Here is a 27,802-nt window from a genome sequence, read left to right on the forward strand (position 1 = left end):
TACCTACTGAGCTAAGCGGGCGGGCTTGATTTTATTAGTAAACATACATTACATGCATTGATCTGATTTCATCAATTTAGAATTATTTTATTGTCGTGACTTAAATGGCGCTTACAAATTGTAATCTTTATTCGGGGTACAGTAAAGAAAGTCTTCTTTATCAAAATGTTTGGCTCAAGTCAATTCTAATTTTATTTTGATTTTGATTTTTGTCCGTGTTGTGAGCAATATTTCATGATCCACAAAATATTTATTTTTTGTATACTACGGCAGTATCAAAAATAAAAGCTCACTTGTCTAGGTTGACCTTCTCGTATCTGCAACCTCGCGCTCGGTAGGTCGTATCTTATTATTGGTGTTACTGGGCAGGCGCCCTTTAACCGTTAGAGGGGGCCTTAACCATGTGGTCGGCCTATCACCAGGTCCATGGATTGACTGTGTCTTATATAAACAGGGTTATTCAACTTATCGGCCATACGATTATTTGTGATCAGTCGAAAGTTGCATTTATTATATGTACGTGTAGGTCCGTACATATTATATAATTTGTGGATCACTTTGCTACAAACCTCTAACACATGGGTTATGTTGAAACAGACATGTAAATCCCCCCTGTTTTCTTACGTTTCCAGTCTGCCGGTTAGCTCAGTCAATCGCTTGGTTATATTATTATTGTAGCATAGTTTGCTATAACCTTTCCCTCGCACCGGGTCCGTTTGTTCATATATTACATTAAAACAAATGTTTTATTATTATTATTTTTTATTATTTTTGTGCGTTTGTTTGCTGAATACTTTTTTAACTTACATCGGATTTTATTTTGATCTTAGTCAAGTTAGTGTTATGTTTCATTTCGTATTTACTTAACCTAGGAAGAATATATTTGTTGATCTATCATCTTATGTCATAGAGAACTCTGAGCGCATCTTTGCCTCGTTTCGCATTAGTGCTAGAACCTACAATTTCCTATCATAGTAGGTCTGGTATGTTCTGCGCTTATTTTCATAGTTTTCTGCACCTTCGCGCTGCTGTTGCTTCCATGCATTTTAGCTTTTGGAGCTTTGTCTTTCATATTTTCTCATCATTTTCCTATATACCATGCTATATATTTACAATATGCCATAATTTTCATTTAAAAATTTATAATAAAGTCACGGCCTTATCCCACATAATCTTGTTTTTATTTTGCTATATTACTTGGCACATTAACCCTAAGAACCGATGAAATCCCTTATGCAGTCAGACCCGTACTGTAGATAACCTCCAAATACATATAACCTGCTTACTATGGTCACAAGTCACCTGTCTTGAAAAATTATGTTTTTACAAATATCAGCATTTTCAGTCCCAAAGGGAGGTTCTGCACCCGGGTTTGACTGTATATATATATATATATATATATATATATATATATATATATATATATATATATATACCCTAGCACACACAAATGAATTAAGTATTCAATGTAAAATGCAGTATTGATATATAACATATAATATTCTAAACTGGATAAAACTCAAAATGATATACAGTAAATATCCTCATGTACTTATGCATAAAAAATGTTGATAAAATTTTAGCATTTAATTTACCGTGAAAGATTAAAAAATGATCTATCATTTTAATTTGTGCAAGATTATAATCACTCTCTCTGAATCATTTTGTTAAATATCAGTCGCATGGTGTTCAGTTTCATTAACAATGAAAATATGTTCTATGTTTGATGAAGAACCACCATGTTGTTCATGACAAGAAGTCGTTTAAAGTAAAAAGTTGACGACGGATGTCGGCACCATTACAGTAACACAAGGTTCATGGTGAGCTAATAAACAACAGTAGAATATAATTGTTAGTGTTTTATTTAGAGAACAGAGTAACAAATGAATTTGATACTTTGACCAGCAAAATATCAAGAATTAATACACTTGTACAAAAACAGGTCAGGCTAGTTAATGACTTAACTAATTAAAATGCAGGTGAGAGTCCGACTACTGTCACCCTTTTCTCAAGTTGTGTTCATCAGAGGGTGAATAGATTTCTCCGGAAACCATCATACAAGTTGATTATGGAGCTATCTGATACTGATTTTCATCATATGTGGTTAATTTAAATGGAAATGTGAATTAACATGCAATATCCATCCATTTCACAAAGAACATTCGTTTCAAGAGTTAAACCATACTATGTTTGCGGTGCATTTTTTTTTACTTAATATAGAAAAGAAATGACAAAAGATATTCTATGCAACAAACACAACTAATCAACAAACATTAAACAAGAGATAGCCTGTTAGAAGTGCCCAGGTATGTATGTGCAATATGAAGTATGCTGCTGACAAACACTATTGACAGTATCCTTTGATCACAGGCAATGGGAGTATGACATTTGATGAATCCAACGTATTTCTAGGTATTGACAAGAAACAATTTTCAGCCCCAAGGTCACCGAGAATTTCATTTTGATCACGACCTAAGCACTAGAGTATTTCCGGGTATTCTGCTGAACACAGGCAATCATTTCATTAAGTCTGAAGGTTGCAAAGGTCCTCGCCTGCTCCAGTTATTGACCAGAATCAGTTTTCTGGTTCAACAAGGTCACCGTGACCTTAACCTTTGCGATGTTAACCTCGACAATAAAAGAAAATGCTCATAAAGTGACCAGAATGCAATCATCGGCTATAGGCCCGGTAATAGTAATTTAAGTAAATATAATGATCAACAATAGGGTAACTGTGACATTGACCGTTGATGTGACGGTACCTATCAACTAGTCAATCATCAAGTAAAATACACCGGCATTAGGACAACGATTGTTTCATTTAATGAATGGAAACAATTTGCATTTTCAATGTCAATTTAATCTATTGACAACCCTTCTATGAGTTTGAGGACAGTATGCTGTTTTCTTTAGTTATTGATCTGAAAACTTTTCACTCTCAAGGTCACGGTGACATTGACCTTTGATCTACTAACCCTGAAGTAACGGACCCAAGTAATCATCCTAAAAGTTTGACAGATTATGAGTTTTTGTTTTTTAGAGTTTAACGTCACGTCGACACAATTATAGGTCAGATGGTGACTTTTCAGTTTTTGATGGTGAAGAAGACACGAGGTGCCCCTGTGAGCACTAATCAATCACAGATGCGCATCTGTGTAAACCATCGACCTTCCGTAAGCAAACTGGATGGTTTCCTCACATGGAAGAATTCTACGCCATAAACAACATTTTGAACCCGCAGTGACGATGGCACATATCCGGCGATCTTAATCACCTGGCCACGAATCCCCTCTAAGACAGTAGGCCCACGGGTTGTGTTGTGTACTGTAAAATATCTTTAGTCCAAATGCCACTGTGACATTGATCTGCAGCCCCCAAGCAATATGAGTCATTGATTGAGCACAGCCAATCATTCTATGAAGTTTAACGGGTTAAATTCTAGTCGTTAAGCTCTCTGACTTCGAATCACTTGCACCTTCCCGCTGTTAGTTTGAAGCTTGGAGTGTTAAAATTCTTTCATGTCACGAAGCTGACATAGGGAAGCTAGTTAGTCCTACTACAGTGCCCACTTAGGCATGAAATAATACAAGAAGGGGCACCTTAAGTCTCCCCCACCAGCAAAAGCTGTAAAGTTGTCTTATGACTTACATTTATGTCAGCCTGACGTTCAATAATACAACAATGAAAATGCAAAATTAAATGAAAATAAAAACAAAACAAAATAACATAAAATAACAGTAAAATGAAGCAAGTTCGCATAAGAGCAACTTTTAAGTATCACTGTAATACAAAGAATTATTTCGCTAATAAATATATGATATATTGCTAAATTAAACATGTAAAATATTAACAGGAGCATATCAATCATGACATGACCACCGCGCCACGAATGACGCCCCCCCCCCCCCCCCCCCCCCCCGACGAAACCGCAAAAAAAAGAAACCCCATATAAATTTCATAGCGATTCTCCGTAATGGTGACGTGACACAGACATGACACAATAGTGCGCATTAAACTGCTAACTAAAAAAACACTAAAATAAAAAAATATGTAAGTTGTTAAAAAGTAAGAAAAGACGCTACTTGATTATAATCTATATTATCTAGAAAATGGCGTTTTATGTTCATCCGTAACATTAAGGATTTGTCAATGTATGTGACACTAGCGAAAGATTTATAAATTCCACAGTGTACAACCTATGATCCTATTTTTTGGGACAGCAAAGACACTATTGTGACCAAATTAGCCTTATAATCATGATAGACTTCATAGAAATAAATTACCATCCCATATTATCTTGAGTATTTCAACCTTACAGGTATAATAGCATTGTTACATCTCAAAACGGTAGCAACGCGTTTTGGTATTCGCTACCAAAATTCGGCCGAGTTTTGGTAGCGACAAAATACGTTGCAATGGTACATATGATGTGTTAAGGATCATGGTATGGAACGTATTTTGATAGCTTTTTCTACACCGGGGGCTGAGCTCATTTTTTGCATTACGCATAAAAGAGAGAGATAAAAGGATTGAATGTCTCATAAAAATGGTTCGAAGTTCCTCTCTCCATATATAGTTTTCGTATAAAACAACCAAAATGTAGATTCCAGAGAGTGTGAAAGGTGCTTCTAACGACGTTTCCTTTGCAATAACATTGACACATTTATGTGTGAAACGGATTATATATGTGAGGAAGGCACGTGGGTCCTCCACCAAAATATTTTTTAAAACATCCAACATAACCATAATGGTGAATTCTGATTGCCGTGTAAAGGGGTCTCAGATAAATATTTCCGGCCAAATTAATTTTTCTCTCTTTAAAGGTGAGGGGTTTCGAGAGTAAATCACAGATATCTTTGAAACACAGCGTAAAAAAATGGTAAAATGTGGGCCTGGGCTTACTGGACTAATTTTCCAAAAACTGCATTCTCCGTCGTTAGATTTTGATTTTGATTTTGATGTATACATGCGAGTGGTATTTTGGGGTCCTCCTCTGGCAACACATGGAAATGGTGGGTTCTGTGTGTTTAGATTTGTAAGAAATATATAATTTACTCAGAAATGAAACTTGCTCCGCAATGAGGTATACAACGTCATGTATCTTATTATTTATGTACATATATGCGAATGATTTTCTCTTAATATTTATCGCAGATTTTGGCTTTCTTCTTTATTTGTATACGACGCATTGCAAGAACACCTGCGGTGGGCGGGCGACTCCAAAAGTTGTTTGCTATCTAACTTGAGCATTTTTTATCCAGTGTTCTATAGACTTGGTCAGAATCTTAACATCTGGGACAAGTTCGATAATCAGCCGGATCGTCCCAGTAGTTCTAGAGTTTCGCCCTTTCATTTGCTCAAAATTGCAAGTATTGGCAGCGTCCACTCTTAAACTTAAGCAATCTTTTCGAATATCCTCCAAACTTGGTCAGTATGCTGATTTGCATTATATCTTGGTCAAGATCTATAACCAGTCAGATCATTTCAGTAGCTCTGGAGGTATGTCCCTCGAATAACTCAGAATTGTGAATGTTGACAGTTTCCGCTTTCTTAAATGAGCAGTTTTTGTCCGATGTTATTGTTCACCAAACTTGGTCAGAATATTTATAGGCATACTATCTCGCGCAAGTTTGATAACCAGCAGCTTTCCTTTAGCTTTGCATAGAGCTACCCTACAATTGTTTAAATGTTTTGTAATCAAAATAACGTATATTTTGCATGTGTTGTGAAAATGATTAATTTCCATAGAATTAAACATATTAATCACATGATCAGCATTTTCCTATTTCTTACAGTTCTTGATTGTGTTTTGCATACATTTCAATTCTTAAACTTGACAGTGCATACCCTACAATTATTTAAATGTTTTGTAATCAAAGTAACGTATATATGCTTGTGTTGTTAAATTGTTTAATTTTCATAGAATTTAATCAATGGTTATGACGACCTGTATGATGATGATAATGGTAGTGATGATAATGATGATAATGAAACTGATAATAACTAATAATGAAAAATGATGATTGTGGAGATGATATTGAGGATGAAAATAATGATGACGACAGTTTATCTTACTGCGAAGTAAGCTTCGTATATGATCCCTCAAACCTACATGAAACGATATATATAATATATATCGTATTTCTGACTTTCGTTTAGATATGTTTAAGACCCCTTATGCACTCTCAGAATTTAACATTTTTGGGTTGTTATTTCCTCATTCGTGTGTATCATTAAAATGAGCCCAGCCACTGAAGTAGACGAAACTACCAAAATGCGTTCCATTACCGCGCCTCCAAATGGTAGCAACGCATTATGGTAGAAACTACCAAAATTCGGTCGAGTTTTGGTAGTCACTACCAAAATTCGGCCGAGTTTTGGTAGTCATTACCAAAGTTCGACCGAGTTTTGGTAGTCACTACCAAATTGCGTTAGACTGAACAAAGACTAGTGTATTTGACCATCTTGGTTCCTTTATCACATTTTTTTTATTTCTAAAATTAACCGCTATTTCTTCCTCATTTTAAAAGACTCCTCTAAAGGCTGATTATTTGCAGACTTCCTCTGCTATTCCTTCAGAAAGGTAGATGCTGGGTCTGAGAATTCCTGTTAACTTAATTATTTCTCAAAAATGCTCCACTTTATTTAAAACAAATCGTATTTGATGGATTCTCCTTCAGACAAATTTTCACTATTTGAATTTGTACGTGCAATGGTAGCATATCAAAGCGAAATATAGAGGGAATACACACTTTTTTTATTCCTATGACGCTGTCTCTCAATTAATCGTAGCAAAGTTAAAGTATCCGGCTAAGAATCTATATTCTCTGGCTGAGGAACGGTACACTTTATCTGAGGATCAAGAGAATCTGTACGCTCTGGCGCTAAACTGTCAGTATTCTCTGGCGAAGGATCTGTTCTCTCTGGCACTGAATCAGTATTCTCTGGCGAAGGATCAGCACTATCTGGTACTAAACTTTCAGTATTCTCTGGCGAAGGATCTGCACTCTCTGGAGCTAAACTTTCAGTATTCTCTGGCAAACGATCTTCATTCTTTGGTGCTAAACATTCAGTGTTCACTGGCAAAGGACCTGTTCTCTCTGGCACTGAATCAGTATTCTCTGACGAAGGATCTGCACTCTCTAGCGCTAAACTTTCAGTATTCTCGGGCGAAGGATCTGAACTCTCTGATGATAAAACTTTCAGCATTCTCTGGCGAAGGATCTGTTCTCTCTGGCACTGAATCAGTATTCTCTGGCGAAGGATCTGCACTCTCTAGTGCTTAATTTTCAGTATTCTCTGGCGAAGGATCTGCACTCTCTAGTGATAAACTTTCGGTATTCTCTGGCGAAGGATCTGCTGTCTCTAGCGCTAAATTTTCAGTTTTCTCTGGCGAAGGATCTGCACCCTCTGGTGCTAAACTTTCAGTATTCTCTGGCGAAGGATCTGATTACATATAAATTTATAAGCGGACGCAAACTTGAACGCTGCTACCGACGCCACCTCTGTGGAGGTCCTAATGTGATATATATGGTTCTCGTTCCAAGTCGCATAAAGTATTTATCCTGAATATTCAGTTATTATAATAAGGCTCATTTTTCCAAGATACCAACATTTAGTCGAGTAATAGACAGACGCTCAGCTAATGTGCAACTGAACCTCAACTTTAAAACAGATGTAACAATTCAGGAGTGTACATTTGTGCATTCAGTCCAACGGCAGTCCTACTCCCCTGGGTGTACGTAAAGTTTTTTCCAGCACCAGGTGAACATACGAGAAAGTTATGCCCGGTATACAAAAATACAAGTGCTTGGTATTTACTCGGCCGACCTCGATAACTGTGTGTGAATAAATTAGTCGGTAACCATCGAATAAATTCTCTGCGGGATTGCATTATTTAATTGCATTTCACTTCACTATATTAAACAACATTGAAAACTTCTAAAGAATTTTGGTGGATGAATATTGCATACATATATTGGTATCTACCTTGCATATACTTTTAAAGGTATTATACAGACCGTCTTATGTGACCGTTTCTCGTGAATCGCTAGAATTTTAACCTCAAACAGTCTTTACAGTCTATACTTACTTATGAGCGTTTGTGAAACCTGTCCCAGGGTCAGGTCATGCGTCAAATAATTGTGGTAAACAGTTGTGCCAAGTTCCTTCAATATCTCTCGATATATGTCAAAGTAAGACTCACGTGTGTTCCAATGATCCTGCTTGACTGAATATATTTTCAAGATTAGAAGGTCAAGGTCGGATGAGCGACTAAGTTCCATCATGACACTCTTTGAAATAATATTGACCATTTGTCACAAAATATCTTTCTTTTTTTTTGCAAATCATGAGATTTTTATTAATACCGTTTTTCGTATACATATTCGACGCATTTTGGTACTACAATTCTGTAAACTACCAAATTTCGTTGAGTCTAACACGTTTTGGTAGTGACTACCAAAACTCGGCCGAATTTTGGTAGTGACTACCAAAACGCGTTGCTACCAATTTAAGGTGCAACATAGCATGATACGTTTCAAATATTTGATACGTACTTTACCTATTCGACAGCTCAAGCTGAACAAATAATCTGATTTGCTGATTGCTGACATGTTGTATGAAATAAGGACCGAGTATTAATCACTGCGGAGGATGTCTTCTAGTTACGTCTACAACCGGCTTAAAAGGTATGACGAACTATATGCATTGTATTGAAAATAAAACGAGTAGGTCTTAGCGAAATCTTGCTGCCTAAACAAAAGTTTAAGATTGCACTATGTATAACAGGCACATGTGCAGATTCTGTGGCGACGAAATAACTAACAAAATGTAATTAATAACCTTGTTACTAGCATAGACTTGGAAAAGAAAGATCATTTGGTCTTATTATCCAATCATAAACGGGTTGCGTCGGTTGTGTCTTTGTTGTTCGTTTTTAGATAGAAATGAACTAATCTTGCAGAACTGCCAAGTTAAGAAACTTCACAACAGTACAGTAGCATCAATAATTAAAATGTTCACAGCTCATAAATTCAGTGTCGAGAGTTAACGTCTGTTGTTGGGATACGTCAGCACAAATTGATTGTATTGCTGGTAACTCTGAAAAAGAATAATCGTAGTGAAAACAAGAATAGACTGGTAACAAGTATAGTGTAATGGCTTTAAGGGTAGGCAGTACGGCATGCGCACCTGCTGCATGGATCTTGTTTATACCGAATTGACACCGCTTCGAGCTCTGGTAAGTGTGTGTGTAGAGGACCATTAGACGATGTTACATGCCAAATATTGAGGCTCTATGCTTTGTGGTTTTGGACAAGAAGAGTTTCAATGTTTTCCCTATAAAAGTCTATGTAAACCATATGACCCTGGGGCGGGGCCATATTTGACCCTAGGGGAATAATTTGAACAACCTTGGTAAAGGACCACTAGATGATGCTAAATTCCAAATATAAAGGCCCTATGATCTGTGGTTTTGGACAAGAAGATCTTTAAAGTTTATCCTTTTGGTTGCTATGGCAACTAGAGTTCTATATGGAATTCAATTCTTTGATCAATTTTTGAAGAAGACCATCTAAGGAACATCCCTGTGAAGTTTAATCACAATTGGCCTGATGGTTTAGGAGATGATGTTCACACTGGCCATAGCTTTCGCAAAAGCGGTGGTTCCAGCGCAGCGGCAGTGGAGGATTCGTCGCAGAAGCGGTGGAGAAATATGGCCGATTGACTATATTTACGCTTTCATCGGTACTTTTTCTAACGAGTGTTTCACGTTTGACTGAAACCAGTGAGACAGGAGCCCATATGTGTATTCTTCCAGCCACAAACACTTGTTCAGTGCAATTCTTTGTCATTAATGTAAACACTTCTGTACAGTTTGACGAGGGACTGCCGTTTTTGTAGAATTTATATCATAAATGGTAAAATCTTGTACAAAACAACCCCTGAGCACGTTTGCATCAAAATGTAAGTCTGACACTGTCAAGCCAAAACTTTTTCTCCGTAATCGGCGATTTTTCATTGCAAGCATACAAAATGGTCAACCAAAAATCATTCCAACGCAGTGTGCGGTGGGTACAGTTGCAACGCATTACGGTGGATCTTGTTTCTTTAATGTTCGCTATTGACTTTAAATTGGAGTAAACAGCATTTTTCCAGAATTTTGATTGGGTAGGGCCATGAAATCACTTTGACATTAGATAGCAGCAGAAACTGAAAGTGTAGAATAAATATGACATCGATTTGCACATCCGTAAATACATAATATCAAGTGACAATATTAATTTTCTAATTTGATCACATGCGACTTCTGCATCGTATGATAAACTAACTTGACTAAATACAATTACTGCAATGTAGCATACCTTAACAAAATGCCATTGAGCAGCTGTGTTACTGGAGTTAAGACTTTTTACAAGTTGGCTAATTTACCTCTTCTTCAACAATATCCTTTTATTTTTAGACGTTTACCACAGCATCTTAAAGTGCCAAGGAAAAAGTTTAGATTTTTTCCTCAGTGACAAGATGAGATTATTTGATTGCCCTTCGTCCGTCGTCCGTCAGTCGTCTGTCCGTCGTCTGTCCACAATTTCTTTTGAACACGATAGAGACCTGATTTTCAACAGATTTTAATTCCAGAAAGAGCCAAAATGTTCACCTTATGAACATGATGGCCATGACATTTTACATTCGACTTTAACTACATTTACACACAAATTAAGTCACAATAAGATCTCGGTTCCTATTGAAAACCAGCTAGATTCCATCATATGTTCAAGAGATACAATCTGACTAAAGTACCTGATTTTCTAAACGAAGATCCGAGAACAACCCATTCACATTCTTCTTCTGTATGTTTTGGATTTCCAATATTGCTATATTTTATTTTCGCAAATCTATTTTTATTTTAACCAATCTGACGACTTGTTCGAATGTCAAAGAGTAAGAAAAATTTTGCAGTCAGTCCAAGGTACGAACCCGGGACCCTCGCTAACAGAGCAAGTGTCCTACCGACTGAGCTAACCGGCTGTTAACGACATAAGAATTGTAGATATCAAAAACCAAGGCTTGCAAAATGTTGTAACTAAGCTTTTGATTGGCTTGCGGAAGGGTCGTCAGAACGAGTTTATCAATAGCTCGTGTTCAGATTCTAAGCGTAGCGTAATAGGATATGTACTTTAGTCAGATTGCAAGAGATACTACCCCTGAAAGAGGCAAATTTTCTATTCTGGCCCTCTCATTCATATAAGGTTTCATTTATGCTTGGATTTGATACAAACACATGATCGCGCTACGTGATTTAAATTTGAGCCCGAAAGTGAAAGTGGAAACGTAAACAAAAATAATAAATCAGGGCGTAAGTTTATTACTCAATATATTGTGTTAATATCATGTACATCGTTCGAAACCTATTTGAAAGTGCTAGCCCCGGTACTACAATTGTCCCGCCAAAACCTTCTCGTTTTAACACTATTCCTGTTCAACCACTTTCGACAGTGTGCGCTCAATGTGCAAGTCAACTGAACAGGAATAGCATTAAAACAAAAAGCCTTTGGTGGGGAAACCGTGGGGATAGCTCTTTCAAATAGGTTTCGAATCATATGCACGATATAAACACAATATATAGATTAAAAAATTACGCCCTGATTTCCAATTTTTGTTTACCTTTGTACTTTCACTTTCGAGCTCAAAATGACGTAGCGCGATCACATGATTAGACACATTGTGCATGGAATTTTTATCTTAATAATCTCTAGGTCAAGTTCGAAACTTTGTCATGTGGGGTCAAAAACTAGGTTACCAGGTCAAATCAAAAGAAAAGCCTGTTAACGCCATACGCCACATTCATGGCCTTATCTTCAGTGATGTTTATCTGGATGATTCTAAGTTTAAGTTCAACATGAAAGAAAAACGGAGAAACAGAGTACAAATCACTAACAACGGACAAGCAGAAAGAAATGTTACAAAAAATGAAAGACAAAAACTTAATTTTCCTCTGAAAACTGTCACAGCGCCAATCAAACATATTAAGAGACCTTTAACTCCTTGTTCTAGTGCCAAGAGGACGACAAGGAATCAACTCATTTCAGTTATTCTTATTATAACAACTGATGAAAAATTGTAGCTGGGAACATACTTAAATATGCTAAAACATGATTAAAAACTTGTAAAAATGACAAATGGTTGCAGCATGTGCAGTGTGTTGGAGAATACTCCCCCGCCCTCACTCCAATGCAAACCCGAATTCGATATTATGTGGCCCAACAAAACTAAGGAACAGCCGAAACCCTGTCAGTTTGTATATTAGATAAGTTGGTCTGTTCTATGATGTCGTATGTGGTAAGCATTTAATCAAACAATCGAAATTGTCAGTTGATATTTTGTATATAATAAGGGAAAAGAAAAAATGAAGAAAACCTTCATACTTTAATATCAATAATCGTCAATAATCATAATTGTGGGTGTATTTAATACGAAAGAACATGGCTTTATTATTTGGCAGTTGATTTAGTAAAATATTTATGGTTTAAAGATTTTCGTGAGTGCATTCAACAGAACTTAAGTGCAAATCAATAGTATATGATTAGTTTACTAAACATTAAGTTTCTGTTGCTGATGTCAAAGTGATTTCATGGACCTACCCCTATCAAAATCCCAGGAAAATGCTGTTTATTTAAGATAAAAGTCCATAACGAACATTAAAGAAACAAGATCCACCGTAATGCGTTGCAATTGTACCCACCGCACACTGCGTTGGAATCATTTTTGGTCGATTTTTTCATATGCGTGTAATGAAAATTCACCTGTTACGGAGAAATAGTTTTTGCTTGACAGGGCCGTACTTACGATTTGCTGCAAACGTGCTCAGGGGTCGTTTTGTACAATATTTTATCATTTTTAATGCGAATTCTACAAAAACGGCAGTCCCTCGTCAAACTGTACAGAAGTATTTACATTAATGACAAAGAATTGCACGGAACAAGTGTTTCTGGTTGGAAGAGTACACATATGAGCTCCTGTCTCACTGGTTGTTTTCAGTCAAACGTGAAAAGGTCATTAGAAAACGTACCGATGACAGCATAAATGTAGTCAGTCGGCCATATTTCTCCACCGCTTTTGCGACGAATCCTCCACCGCCGCTGCGTTGGAACCACCGCTTCTGCGAAAGCTATGGCCAGTGTGATGTTGTTTAAAGGAAAGTGTGGATGGACGGACGAAGGATGGACGGACGACAGACGGACGGACGCCAAGCGATCACATTAGCTCGCCTTTAGTCTTTGGCTTAGGTGAGCCAAAAAGCAAAGCCTATCTTACTCTAGAACTTTCAATGAATGTTCCTGAAGTTCAGTGTGTCTTAAATAAGATAACCTCTGCACACACAGATCAAGTCTATACCAAACACAAAAGTGGTTTAAAGAAAAAGGAAACGACCAAATTCACAATTTTAAAGTGGTTGTTCAGCATATGTATTTAGGGAGGAATGCAAGTTTCGACTCAGGGGTATACTCGATAATTTGTTTAAAAAATAATTCTTAGATATATTCTAACAAACATTATCGTGTTTACACCTCACTCAGACTTAATCACGTTTACACACAGAATGTCACTTTAAGAATATTATATAATTATTGCCTTTTGCGATATCGACCGGGGGCGCAGCCCGAGGTTGATATCGCTTTTATCAGGTCGATAAATTCACATATCGACCGAACTTAAAAGGCAACAATTGTTTTATAATTAAATCCAGCCTGCTCATAAGTATAAACATTAAATAGAAATATCTGCAGCCTTTGGTCATTTTCGTGGTAAATTGTGTACGACGTCGCATTGTTTTGACGTCAAACCGTGATGACGTCACAGCTGGCGGTCAATATGTGTTTTTGGCTTCGCCTTCGAGTCAATATGACTTTTTATCATTGATCATGTGACTACATCTAGATCAATGGAAAGGACTCTAAGTATAGATTTAATAATAAATGTCCATGTATAGGTTTTCATTTTAATGATATTTTTTTTCTATTTTAAACAATACTATAACTTTAATTTTTTAAGGGTTTATTTTTTTCATTCGATTTATAGCTACATTTGTCGAAGAAAAGAAGACAGCAATAAATTTTCTTTTAGCCAAAAGGCTGCAAATTGTTTTGAGTTATAACAACATGATTCTTCAAATCTTTTGTTTTGTCATTGGCTACGACCATAAAAGGTTGTCATTTCAATATTATATGTAACAATATAAAATTACAAAAAAACATTTATCCTGTCACTTGCAGTATTTTCGACCCGATATCAGGGTGCCGTATATCTTTCTTGATATACCGTCAGTTGATCATGTGACCAGTGATATACGGTCAGTTGATCATGTGACCTTATGATCGATATTGTTGTCATAAGAAATTTTGCAACGAAACCATCATCATTGTGTTGGAAATGTCCGAACTAAGAAAATGAGTGGTCAAATAATGAGTTTTTATTCAAAAACGAAGAAGTTATTGCGATTTTGCCAGTATTCACGTCATTATATAAGTGACGTCATTACGAATATGACGTCATTAAAGCGGTTGTCACACACTTTTTTTTGTAAAATAAATTGCCAAATATCGGAAAATGAAGTAATGACAAGATAAATAGAATAACAGGTTAGTGCCTAAGATGGAGAAAGTTTATCTGGCTCGGCTCCGGACGTTATCAGGTTCGCCTTCGGCTCACCCGATAACCTCCTCCACCTCGCCAGATAAACTTTCTCATCTACGGCACTAACCTATTATTCTCTATATACCAATTACAGATTTGGACTGACAAACATATAGACCTATATGTTGAAATGTATGGAGCAGCGATGTATTTTCATAGTAACTGATTTTGGAAACCTTGTTGTTGTTGTTTTTTTAATCTTTTTGAAATTGTCTTTCTTTTTATATTCATGTAATTACAGGTTTTTAATTTTCCTCCATATTGCATTTTGATTACTCTGTTAAATATATATATATCCATTAACTTTCTTACTCGCTCTATATTTTCGACATTTCAGCATAACACAGTTGTTTCATTATATGATATCCTGTTTTATTTGGAAATAAATTTTACACTCCGGACAATTTCATAGAGTGAGCGTTAAATGAACAAGAGCTTTTTTAATTAAATTAAATTGAGTATATTACATGAGTGTCTTTTCATACTGAATTTATTAAACTCGTTGGAGAAAGGCTCTATCGAGCATTCTATCATTTTATTCAACGATTTTTAATAAATTCAACGTGAAAAGTCAAAAATGTAATATTCTTTTTATCAAATGTTAGCTTTTCCTGCCGAAACATCTAAAATTCTGCTTTCTTTACTATTGTAAACAAGTCAATTTGACCAACGTCTCCTACACTTTAAACGACGTCGACGTCAAAAATATACTAGTCAAAAGTTCCAACGCCCATATGTACATAAGTATCGATATTTCATTTAATATTAAACCAAATACAATAAAATTTGACATGAGTAACACATAACTATCCTGTAACAGAATGAAAAACAAAAACTTAACAAACAAAAAAAAAACACAGTAGATAACTTTAAAAATGCATCATTCAATCAATTAATGCATTTTATTGTTATCTACTGTGTTTTTTTGTTAAGTTTTTGTTTTTCATTCTGTTACAGGATAGTTATGTGTTACTCATGTCAGATTTCATTGTATTTGGTTTAATATTAAATAAAATATAGATAATTATGTACATATGGGCGTTGGAACTTTTGACTAGTATATATTACACTATTATTTAGTGAATTATCATTTTTATGTAATAGTTTTTATTTCACTCCCGTGACGTAAAAACATGTGATAAATAAGAAGAAAAACAGTATGACGTTTATACTGTTTCCTTCTATTAAAGACTAAAAACGTCATAAAACCAATGCAATGAAATGTATTTGTGATAATCATTCTTGAACAGACATTCGCAGAAAGGATGTTTCTAGTTTTCTGCAGATTTTGACAGTACTGCAACTACTTTATCCAATAACGAATATGATGCAAAGAGAGAGGAACAGAAATCTTTCCGATGATGCAGAGGGAGATAGAGAGGGAGAGAGAGAGGGAGAGAGAGAGATGGTTTGGAAAGAACCAAGTTACAATTCCTAATACTTTGTAAAATTGAACTATTATTTTGCATTTGAAAAAATAGGGCGATTCCCAGAACGTACAAAAACAAATATCTTCACTTGTTCATTTGTAAAATAGACAATTGACAAACATCAATTATTTAATTAGTTATCACAAATATTCTAATGCCAAAATCCAACATATATACTTAGTTACGGAATTCATGGTATGCTGTTAAGATCATAATGAGTTACACACTGTTTTTAAGATGAAAGCTCCACGAGTGTTTGATTTTAAAGATCACTTAATATTCTCTATCAGATTCTTTTAGAAACCGACCAGGGCAGGCAAATTCGTTTCCAAACGTGATAGAGGGTAAAACAATAACAAACCACTGTAACGTCGCTTACACTTATATCTAGCCATTAAAGTATTAGATGCCTAATAGTTATGTTTACAAAATGGCATTTGCTTGGTTTATTCTTAAAGGTGACTGTCGGGATTGACATCATACTAAAAGCAGGTTCGGTTTCGATGACTGTATTACATCAACTCAATTCAAATACAAACAAGTATACAGGAAGTACGTGAAGAAGTGACGTCGCGGTAAAAGGCGCCAAACAATAAACGCCAATAACGTTAAAAAGATGCGCGCTAAATATAACAGTGACCGTGTTTCGCACTGTTTTGCAAATTTTAAACAACTTTTACCGTGCCGTTTTTTATAAATTTTGTATTACTTATGGTATCTCCTCAAGCTCAAGTAGAGACAAATTTCAAAGTGATGGCCACTATCCAAAACGTTTGCAGAGAACTCATTTTACCATTAATTTTAATAAAAGAAACATCAAACTATTGGTAAACAATTATAAAATACGAAATAAAAATGTCAATATCATTTTTTCTAGGGTGCCTCAAGTAAACGGATTTAATGTGACAGAATTCTAACTTCAACATTGAAAAAATAAGGTCGAATCCTGTGTTTCTGTGTAACCTTGGGGCAGACGTAAAACCTACCTAAATTTCTTCCATGATATGTAATCTAAGGAGTGAAAGCAAAATAAAATTTTTACCGCATGTAACTCAATATTTGTAAAGATGTGTAACTCTACCCCTTCTGTTTAAGTAGTAAATTCACTTTGAACAGCAAGAAATCGCTTATCAAATTATTTTTTTTCCATTTTTGTACAATAAATCAATTATAAGCCTTGAAAGAAGTAAAAACTTACTAGAAAAAAAAGGAAAATAAGGAAAAAAAGTTGGTCCCAGTAGGGCTTGAACCTACGCCCCCCTGAGAATTGCAGTAAAAGTAGATTTATGGTAGGAATTGAATACTCTTCAAAAAGGAGATACTCTATTACGCTTCTAATATCTTAGGTGGCAGGGGAGTGCAGATTTGCGAATTCCACATTGACGTGTGGGTACCAGTGTTGAAATATCCATAGAAATCTCATTTTTGCTTATTTTTCTTTAAAACTACTATGGACCATTGCAGATACTATAGACTACCTAAAGACGACTCTCCGGTCCTATGCACCTGTCGCTTTCCATGCCAGATGTAGTGAAAATTGGCCAAATCACCCAAATTTTATAGACCAAAATTAGCCTAACCGGGCCTCACTTTGAACTCTGCCATTCATCCATTTTATACTTTTAAATCCAATTTCGTAGCATATATGTATAGTGCGAACATAGATGCATACCCAGGTGGTGTGGAATGTGTCTCCCAACCACCACTTTATTTCCCTAATTTTCACTTGAAAAAAAAGTGGATGGATGACAGCCGAGCGTCTGGCCGACTTTTTGTTCTGATGTTTATGTTTTAGCCTCAACCGGAAGTACGGAGCTAGGAATTTTAAAACACCCGCCATGTAGAATAATTAACCGTTCCTCATTCCCCAGATATATTAAAGAATTAATAATGATAAGTAACCAGTAAGATAGATATGCCTTTATATCTACCCTGTCCTGTTTATACAGAAAATCGACCGGGGCCAAACTACGAAACCGCTCCCCTGCCACCTTATAAGAAAAACATTTTTCTCTGACCCTGTGCCAGTTTCATTTGAAATGTGCAAGAAACCCAAATGCATGAAAAAATACAAGGTTTTAGCTTGATATCAACAGTTTCCAAGTTTTTACGGCATTTTCTGTACCACAAGAAAAAGCGTCCGATTTTGTCAAAAATAGCTGTCGCGACATAATTTTGAAGCAGTTACCCTAAATGCAGCCTTGTTTTGCCCTGTTTTGACATTTTCTACTCTGATCTGCATGCAAATTACACATTTAAACTGTTAAATATGTTCACTTTTACCTCTGATGACCAGAAAATAGCAATCGGTAGCCTATAAACATGCAGTTTTTGAAAAAATACACTCAAAACAGTGAAAATGTGATATTTTTGGATTTTATCCTCATTTTCAACAAAATTGCAATTAATCTGTCATTTTCTATCAAATTCTAATCAATGTAACCCATTTCCACCATCATCTGGCCAGATTTCATTTTTTACCAATGCCATCTTATAGGTTATAACACACTAAATAGTTCTTGTTCTTTATTCTATATAAAATTGACCTATTTCCAATGACCGCAGCACACATCAGGACCCATTTTAAATGTCTGTAACTTACATTTTCTTGAGGAATATTGTCAGTGCTAACTAAAAATCAAAAGAAAAGTGGGGGTCATGTTTGATGCAAGAAAATTAATTTCAGTCTAACACACAAACTGCAAAATCAGCTAAAAAATGAGACCCCAAATTATACTGGTGGTGTATGATCTAAATTTCCATGAAAAAATGTTGTCATGTTGTTATCTTATTATGAAAATGCTACCTACATGTCAAGCATAGATCTTTCATGTGATTTTAGCAAAAAAATTGCAAAGAAAATAAGGAAAATAGTTCTACAGAGCAAAAACACTGTGGACTATTTGTATCTGCCATTATACCATTTTTTTCCGCGCCATTTTTCTATTTAGTGTCTGTATGCCTTAATAGATAGCTTTTCTCAGCTAACGGTTACATGAACTGAATAAATTGAACGGAAACGAATTTACCAAAGAATTTTTAATACAATTATTGATGGCAACTGCCGTGTTCACCAATATGTGAATTTGTCGGCTTAAACTTTTTATTCTTGGTCGGTCTCGTCGGGCCAAGGCTGACGGAGGTCATGTAGATTTGTAGCAGACATATTTTATATTATCGAAGGGGCGAAACAAAAGGAAGTTTGAGAATTTCAAATAACGTGAATTAATTCATGACTTTTGCAACTTCATTTAGTCAGCGTATTTCCTTAATTACTAAAATATACATATAAATGTTATGCGTGCTGTGTTGTTAAAAAGTGAGAAGAAAAGTAATGAAACAAGAATCGATCTAAGAATCTGCTTTGACAGATGCAGTCAGTTGTACCCATGAAACTGATTAAATTTCCCTTATACATGCCGAACAGAAGGTAGATATGTGGTAAAAAGCCACAGAATTGGCCATTTCTTCACCATTTTCGTGTAGGATGTAAACTGTATCTTTTGCTGGAATGTGCAGAGGTAATCTGGAAACTGATGCGGAAACAAGAACATACCAAACATTAGAATCTTTCCTGTACGTATGTACGGTGGACAGGGTTGGTTCATAGAAAAGGATCTAAATAACTCAAAAATGACTTACAAGAGCCTGACATGGTAATCTATGTAAACGACACGTGTGCAACAGGAGCACGTGACATACGTGCCTACTCTTAATCTTGCACAGGATAATTTTTATTGAAATCGGCATCACAAATACTGCCTCTTTTTAAACATTATTTCATGGGTCATAAAGCTTAAATAGGATTTCAAATTTGATATACATGTATATGATACAATGTACCAGCATGTTTTAACAAGAGATGTCCGTAAGACAGCACGCTCGACTTTTCTCAGTTCTTGACTCTGAATTAGAACTTTTCCAGTAAAAAATATCCATGTTAAAATGGGACATAACTCTGTCAAAATTCAAACAGAGATAGTTGACTTTATCAAAAACTTTAACTAAAAAATTCTGAGTTAAAAAGGGACATAACTCTGTCAAAATTCAAATCAGAGTTATGGGAGTTGTTTCTCCTGGTGTAGACTTTGATAGTAAATAACTGTTTTAAGTTTCAAGTCAAAAGCTTCAATAGTAACAGAGATATCTGACTTTATCAAAAATTTTAACAAAAAATTTTAACAAAAAAATCTAAGTTAAAATGGGGCATAATTCTGTCAAAATTCAAAAATAAGAGTTATGGGGATAATTTCTCCGGGTGTAGACTTTAATAATAAATAAGTATTTTAAGTTTTAAGTCAATAGCTTTGATAATAACAAAGATATTTGACTTTATCAAAAACTTTAGCCAAAACTTCTAAGTTAAAAAGGGACATAATTCTGTCAAAATTCAAACCAGAGTTATGAGGATTGTTTCTCCTGGTGTAGACTTTGATAGTAAATAAGTATTTTATGTTTGAAGTCAATAGTTTTGATAGTAACAGAGATAATTGAATTTATCAAAAATTTTAACCAACGGCGACGCCAACGCCGACGCCGGGGCGAGTGCAATTATAGCTCTACTTTTTCTTCGAAAAGTCAAGCTAAAAATGAATGATGTAAGCTTCCGCGTATATATTGGACTCAGGAAATTTGGATACACTTGCATGTAAGACAGGAATGAATTACAACCCCATCCTTCCTACAAAAAAAAAGAACGAGAGTGTGTCACTTCACGGTGTGTATGTATATCAGATCCCTCTCTGTTCGCGCAAAGGACCTTCTTTGTTGTAAACAATGAACTCCAACGTCAGGGAGCTCGGAAACTAGAATTTTTCGTCCTGAACACAGGTTTGTGCATAAAAACATATGAACCACGAGAAGACGTAGCTATATACAATTGCTTTCTTATCTTTATATTTGTTTTATCAGTTGACACAAGTCAAACGAAGATGAAATGTAGACGGATGGTTCTGGCTCGGATGAACATCGTGCGATGTTTATGAAACTTGAATACGACTTTCCTTGAATATAGCAAGTATCTAGTACCTTAAATATGAAGTCATTGATCCAATCTAATTTGTAAATACACTTTATGTGGTTATTTTCATCATGTTTTTTTTAAAAGGCCAAGAGTAAGCCCCATTTCATGTACGAATCTTGAAACGACAATCCGAATCTGATTTTTTTGTCTCTGATGTTGAACAAGTGTTGCAAGTTTTATAGCAATAGCTTTGTTAGTTTAGGAGAAAAGCTGACCTTAACACAAAATCTAACCAAGAAATCTGATTTTCTAAGTCCAAAAGGGATCATAATTCTTGCAAAAAGCAAGGTGGTGTTATGGTTCTTGCTGTACAGAGTTAGCTATTAATGGTGTTGCAAGTTTGAAAGCAATAGCTTTGATAGTTTAGGAGAAAATCTGACCTAAAAATAAAATTTCACCTGGCAACGCCGACGCAGACGACGATCAAGTGAAGACAATAACTCATTTTTTTCCAACCCCCATCCCCCCCCCCCCCCCCCAAAAAAAAAAAGAAAAAAAAAAGATACACATTATGAAATAAACATCATAAACTTATATTGGATCAACAAATTCAGCTTATTTTAAGACAATTTTACAGCGTCAGTTCGAAGCCATGAACCAATTACTACGACACCATGAGTTTTATTCACGTCTGAAGTTTTACGTGTTTAAATTGCTTACCGTAACAAAACTACATCCGGACAGATCTGAAGTAGCCGTAAGTGAAGCAGAATTTGTTAAATTGCTCGATCCAGCTGTTTCCTCCATCTTGAAATGTAGTACTCCATAATCTTTGAACATTGGTCTTTCAAGGGTTACCAAACTTATGTGTGAGGATATATCAGTATCCGGTACGGCGACAGAATAAAGACGCAGCTAGAACAGAAATGGAACGCTCGAAATATAATTAAAATAAATTTAAAGCAAAAACACTGTTTTTCATACATACCACATTGAAACGTTCCAGCGGTGGGACCAAAGACCGGCGTAAAATGATATGGTCTGGTATGCCATCTGTCTATGTGCGAGGAAACTATAGACCGTTTATGTACATGGTTCAGTCTGGTATTGACTTGTTAACAGAATACCAAGCCATTACAATTAGAAACAGCAGAGTTCGGAATCAGTGCAAATAGTATACACAGAGGATATTAAAACAAGAATTATCATAAAGAGCATACTTCATCTATTGTACCCCTGAAGTAAGTATTGTTCTGTTTGCCAAGGTATACCGTCAGATCATGTGTCTCAGCTTCAAGAGTCTGAAATTGTTAATTATATATAATCTTCATATTAAATTACCCTAAAAGAAATTGAAGTGTACAATTTGTATACATGTAGAATTCAACACTCTAATGAGATTCTCAATTCTATTTATTTATATATATATTTATATACCGACATTACACTCACCATATGTCTACCATTGGGGGTTCTAGAAACATCATATATTATATTTTAAATGGATATTAAATTACTACATAGACCATCCAATCGTCAATCAGCTTTATTTTAAATGCCGATTTCAAATTACAATAGCGAGGTCCAATGTAACGAATCGAGCTTCCAGCTGTATCTAATTGGGCCGATATTCAAATTATAATAGCCGAGGTTCCAGCTGTAACTGCCTGGGTTACCGATTGTGGGTCCGAGTTTCCAGCTCAGGCCGGGAAGCTTGGATAAAAACAACCTACTTCTATATTTTTCTATCCTTAACAATTACAAAGAGAAGTTACCTGGGGTACAATTAAAACACATTAATTATTTTATAAAGCCAAAAATAAAAACCTAGCTGACACTTTTTTATAAAATAAAATGATCAGAAAAAAAGATAAAAATGCCTCAGTTAAACAACAGCCAGAAAGGTTATATCTATTTTGACAAAAACTGACATTAGTATGAAAAAAATTATATAAATAAACAACACCTATACCAATATGGTTTTGACCAGAAACGAACTTTGACAATACAACAGTCCCAAATCATACACTTACCCAGTTGACCATCGACACACCTGCTGTTATACCGTCTTGAACACCATCAATAAATACAGCAATGGTATCGTCTGAAATTATCCTCCAGCAAATGAGCACAAGTTTATATATTCAAATACGCATTGCATTCAAACAGCTTATTATATACATATGGGTCTACAGTACGGACAAGTAACATATTCGACATGTACGGTATTCAAGTATAGCCGGAATTTGACAAATATGTTACATACTGGAATTAAAATACAGCGTATCAGAAATGTAGCAAATTTAACATACAGAATGCTTAACGGCATTCTTTCGATTATTTCATGGAACAGAAATCATAATTGTCTTGTAAAGCAACAAGGATTTGAAATTTTTCAACCCAAGAAAGTACACATTTTTTACTAGTAAATCATTTCATTGTTAGGCATGTACTCAAATATGCTAATAATATTAAAATAAAAACAAAAAGGTAAACAGTTTTTTATAAAGTGATATTAACGAAAATAATTAAACAAGAGGACAATGGCGGCCCTATATCGCTAAGAACATTTAAAATGAGTATTGAAATCTTTATCGAAAGTTATTGACGTGGTCCAAATTTCTATGCTGTTAAGATCGGTGTGCAAAACTGTATATGTCATACAAATTTCAAGGCTGTATCTTAAAAAAAACAAAAAAGTAGGTCAGTAGGTCAAGTTTACAGTCAAGTGACCCCTTATTACTTGGGATCATCAGGTTATTATAATTAAACATAGGAAATATGATCAGATATTTTTTCCGCAATAACTCGTATACAAGTGACCCCCGGGGCGGGACCTCTTTTCACCCCAGGGGCATAATTTGAAAAGAAAACTTGTTGGAGAACTACTAGGCAATGCTACATACCAAATTTTTAAGGCGTAAGCCTTGAACTTTCGGACAAGAAGATTTTACATTTTTTTTCCTATATATGTAAAATTTGGGACCCCTGGTGCGTGGCCTCTTTTCACCTCGGGATTTTAATTAATTTTGAACAATTTTGGTAGAGAACCATAAGGCAATGCTACATACCAAATATCAAAGGCCTAGGTCTTGTGGTTTCTGAGAAGAAGACTTTTAAAGTTTTTTCCTATATAAGTCTATATAAAATTGGAACCCCCGAGGCGGGGATACTTTCACCCCAGGGGCACAATTTGAACAATCTTGGAAGAGGATCACCAGGCAATGCTGCATACCAAATATCAAAGGTATATGTCTTGTGGTTTAAGACAAGAATTTTAAAGTTTTTTTCTTATACAAGTCTATGTAAAACTTGTGACCCCCGGGGCGGGATTCTTTTCACCCCAGAGGCAAAATTCGAACAATCTTGATAGAGAACCACTAGATGATATCGCATACCATATAGCAAAGCCCTATGTCCTGTGGTTTTTGACAAGAAGATTTTCAAGATATTTTCCTATATAAGTTGATATAAACCATGTGAACGCCGGGGCGGGGCCACATTTGACCCTAGGGGAATAATTTGAACAATCTTGGTAGAAGACAACTAGATAATCTTACAAACCAAATTAAAAGCCCTAGACCCAGTGGTTTTGGACAAGAAGATTTTTAAAGTTTTCTCCCTATATAAATCTATGTAAACCATGTGACCCCACAGGGCAGGGCCAAATTTGACCCTTGGGGGATAATTTGAATAAACTTGGTAAAGGACAATATGATAATACCATATACTAAATATCAAAGCCCTAGCTAATTGTGGTTTTGTAAAAGAAGATTTTTAAAGATTTTCCTTTTCGGTTGCCATGGCAACATGAGTTCTGTATGGAAGTCATTTTTTGACTTATTTTAATGAGGATCATGCATCATTCCTATGAAGTTTCATCAAAACTGGACTGGTGGTGTAGGCTGGGAGGTGTTGACGGACGACAGACGTTGACGGACGCCGGACAATCACTGACCACAAAAGCTCACCATTGAGCACTTCGTACTCATGTGAGGTAAAGAAAAAATATTGGACATTATTGCACCCATTTTTTACCCATTCAGAGGCATTTGCCGATGCCCAACATATCTTTTTTTGGATTCAGCAAATCCAAATTATGTTAAAGCAGTATGTTGGGTCAAGTACTAACAAAATGCTTGTAACTTCTTAAACAGGCATATATCTGATATAAATCGGACTACACTATTCGAAAGATAACGACAGTTGTTGAAGTCATTTGAAGTAAATTATACAAAAAGATTAAAAACAATTTATTTGAAGTAAATTCATTCTTTCAACAATGTGCTTGCATTTAGGCCAAACAAAAATATGAAATAACAAGAGCTCCGCAAAGCGGGGCAATATACGCCCGAAGGGTTATGCCAGAGGAGATGGGAGCAAAATTTAAAGAACTTGATTTTTGAAGCCCAAAGGACAGGAAGAACAAAGGGAAGAAATTCAAAATAATTTTAAGTCGGCCGAAAAAATACATCTAAAAATTGGAGGTACCATCCATGTTGTATCACAGAAAAGTAGTATCGGTTTTCCCTTCGGCCAATATGTTACAAAACGATCTGTTTATAGTAACATAAAAGAGGAGTAATTCGATAAAAAAATATTGTAAGTGAACAAAGAAGGGATCTGCCAAATAAAAACAAGCGCACAGCAATGCAGAGCAATATACACACGAAACAAAGTCATATGTCCTTTGACCCCTAAAATCGACCTTGACCTTGAAACAAGCCACCCGAAACATGCACTCTGCACATCGTCTTGATGTGGTGAACATTTGTGCCAAGTTGCTTTAAAATCCTTCAACCAGTTTTAGAGTTACAGAGTGGACACGAAACAAAGTCATATGACTTTTGACCCCTAAGTGTGACCTTGACCTTGAAGCGAGCCATCCGAAACATGCGCTCTGCAGGTCGTCTCGATGTGGTGAACATTTGTGCCGAGTGTCTCCGAAATCCTTCAATAGGTTCAAGAGTTACAGAGCGGACACGAAATTGCTAACGGACCGACAGAAAGACGGACAGACGAAAAACGGTGTAATAACATAATACGTCTCTTCGGGCGTATAAAAACAAAAGAATATACAGGAGATATTAAGGTAACCATCACAAAATTGAAAAGTTTATACTTTTTTGGAAACAATATTTCATATCCTTCATATCCAAGTGTGAAAGCCGTGCCTATCTATATTTTATTCACATATGTTTGTGATAGGGGAGGTAAAACTCACTTGTAAAACTTTAGAGGATAGGGTAAAGTTTACGACTACCAGTTTTTTCACTGTTTACAGTAACTATCTGATTGCCAGTAATTGTATATCACTCAGCTTTATATATGTAATGTGTATATATCAGCCAAAATCAGAAATGCAAATCTTATTGCAAAACGTCAAGGTCAACCCAAATAATTGAAGGTCAAAGTTCATTTTCATGCAAAAAAGTGAAAAATGTTACCTCTACCTTTTCTAATCTGTTTTATATGCATTCATATTATTTGCCACTGAAGTTATTATGGTTGACCTTGAACGTTTTGAAATTATATGTGCATACCAGACATCGCCTAACATTTATACATTAAAATGAACTGATATCGTTGACTAATATCGACAAGATACATTTGTATTATTAACAAGATGAAAAGTTAAAGAGCTATTTTTCATTCTTTTACATGAAAATGACATTTGACCCTGAATATCACATTTGAAATTGTCTGATTTCAAACGATATCATTATTACTGACATTGTGGGACATATATACGTTAAAATAAATCACAAGCAATTACTAATAATGATCAGAAAAGGCTGTTATATTTCAAACAGGAAGCTATTCATGCAATTTTTCACACAAATTGGACATTTGACCTTTGATATCAGCTTTATCCTTGGCAGTTTTGGGGTTGCATTTGCACTGCTGACTTTGCCTGACATACAGACATTAAAACGAATAAACTTCAGTGACTAATAATGTGAATACATATTAAACAGATTAGAAAAAGTAAAAGTAACATTTTTTTTACATCTTTGCATGAAAATGAGCTTTGACCTTCAGCTCTGATGGTTGACCTTGACGTTTTGCTTAAAGATTAGTATTTCTGACTTTGGCTGATATTTGCACATTACATAAATAAAACTGAGTGAGTTACGATAACAAACTAATTTTTAAGAATAAAAATAAATTTCAAATACCCCAATTTTTGTGATTTGTACATAAATTTGACCTTTGACTTTAAATATCAAGTTTGCCCTTCTTTCCTTATTGATGAATTTCTTTTTGCTGACATTGGTTGACATAGTAATATTTGCTGACAATCAGATAGTTACTGTATTTAAACAGTGAAAAAACTGGTAGACGTAAACTTTACCATATCCCCTAAATTTTTACAAGTGAGTTTTACCTCCCCTATCACAAGCATAAGTGAACAAAATATAGATAGGCACAGCTTTGACACTTAAGAAATAGGTTTTCATGGAGGATAAGAAATATTGTTTCCTAAAAAGTATAAACTTCTTTTGGCCTCAGCTGTTGCAATAAAGTCCGTGAGCTCTCGGAACATAGTTCCTAGACATTACTACCCGCTTATACTTAATTATTCGAGCTAGTAGTGGAATTTTCAACACGAAATGTTCAGGTTCACTTTATCTGAAATTTCTGTAAAATTTTGTCTTGAAGAATTTCAAATTTTCTTGGGCAAGACCCCCAACCCCTTCCAATACGTATTTTA

General features: G+C 35.4%; 1 protein-coding gene across 1 annotated transcript in view; it reads right to left on the reverse strand.

Annotated features, from left to right (window-relative positions):
- Window positions 1–1,844: 1,844 nt before the first annotated feature.
- LOC123536981 (thrombospondin-3-like) overlaps window positions 1,845–27,802 on the reverse strand; it is a 68,556-nt gene continuing 42,598 nt past the window's right edge. The window contains exons 21-24 of the mRNA XM_053529219.1: window positions 23,121–23,191; window positions 22,308–22,388; window positions 21,808–22,002; window positions 1,845–9,102 (exon numbers count right to left, since the gene is read on the reverse strand). Of these exons, the coding sequence (XP_053385194.1) occupies window positions 9,049–9,102; window positions 21,808–22,002; window positions 22,308–22,388; window positions 23,121–23,191 (401 nt within the window). The 3' untranslated portion in view covers window positions 1,845–9,048. The remainder of the gene's footprint in view (window positions 9,103–21,807; window positions 22,003–22,307; window positions 22,389–23,120; window positions 23,192–27,802) is intronic.

The sequence above is a fragment of the Mercenaria mercenaria genome, chromosome 17 (genome assembly GCF_021730395.1).
Source record: "Mercenaria mercenaria strain notata chromosome 17, MADL_Memer_1, whole genome shotgun sequence".
NCBI classification, from domain to species: Eukaryota; Metazoa; Mollusca; class Bivalvia; order Venerida; family Veneridae; genus Mercenaria; species Mercenaria mercenaria.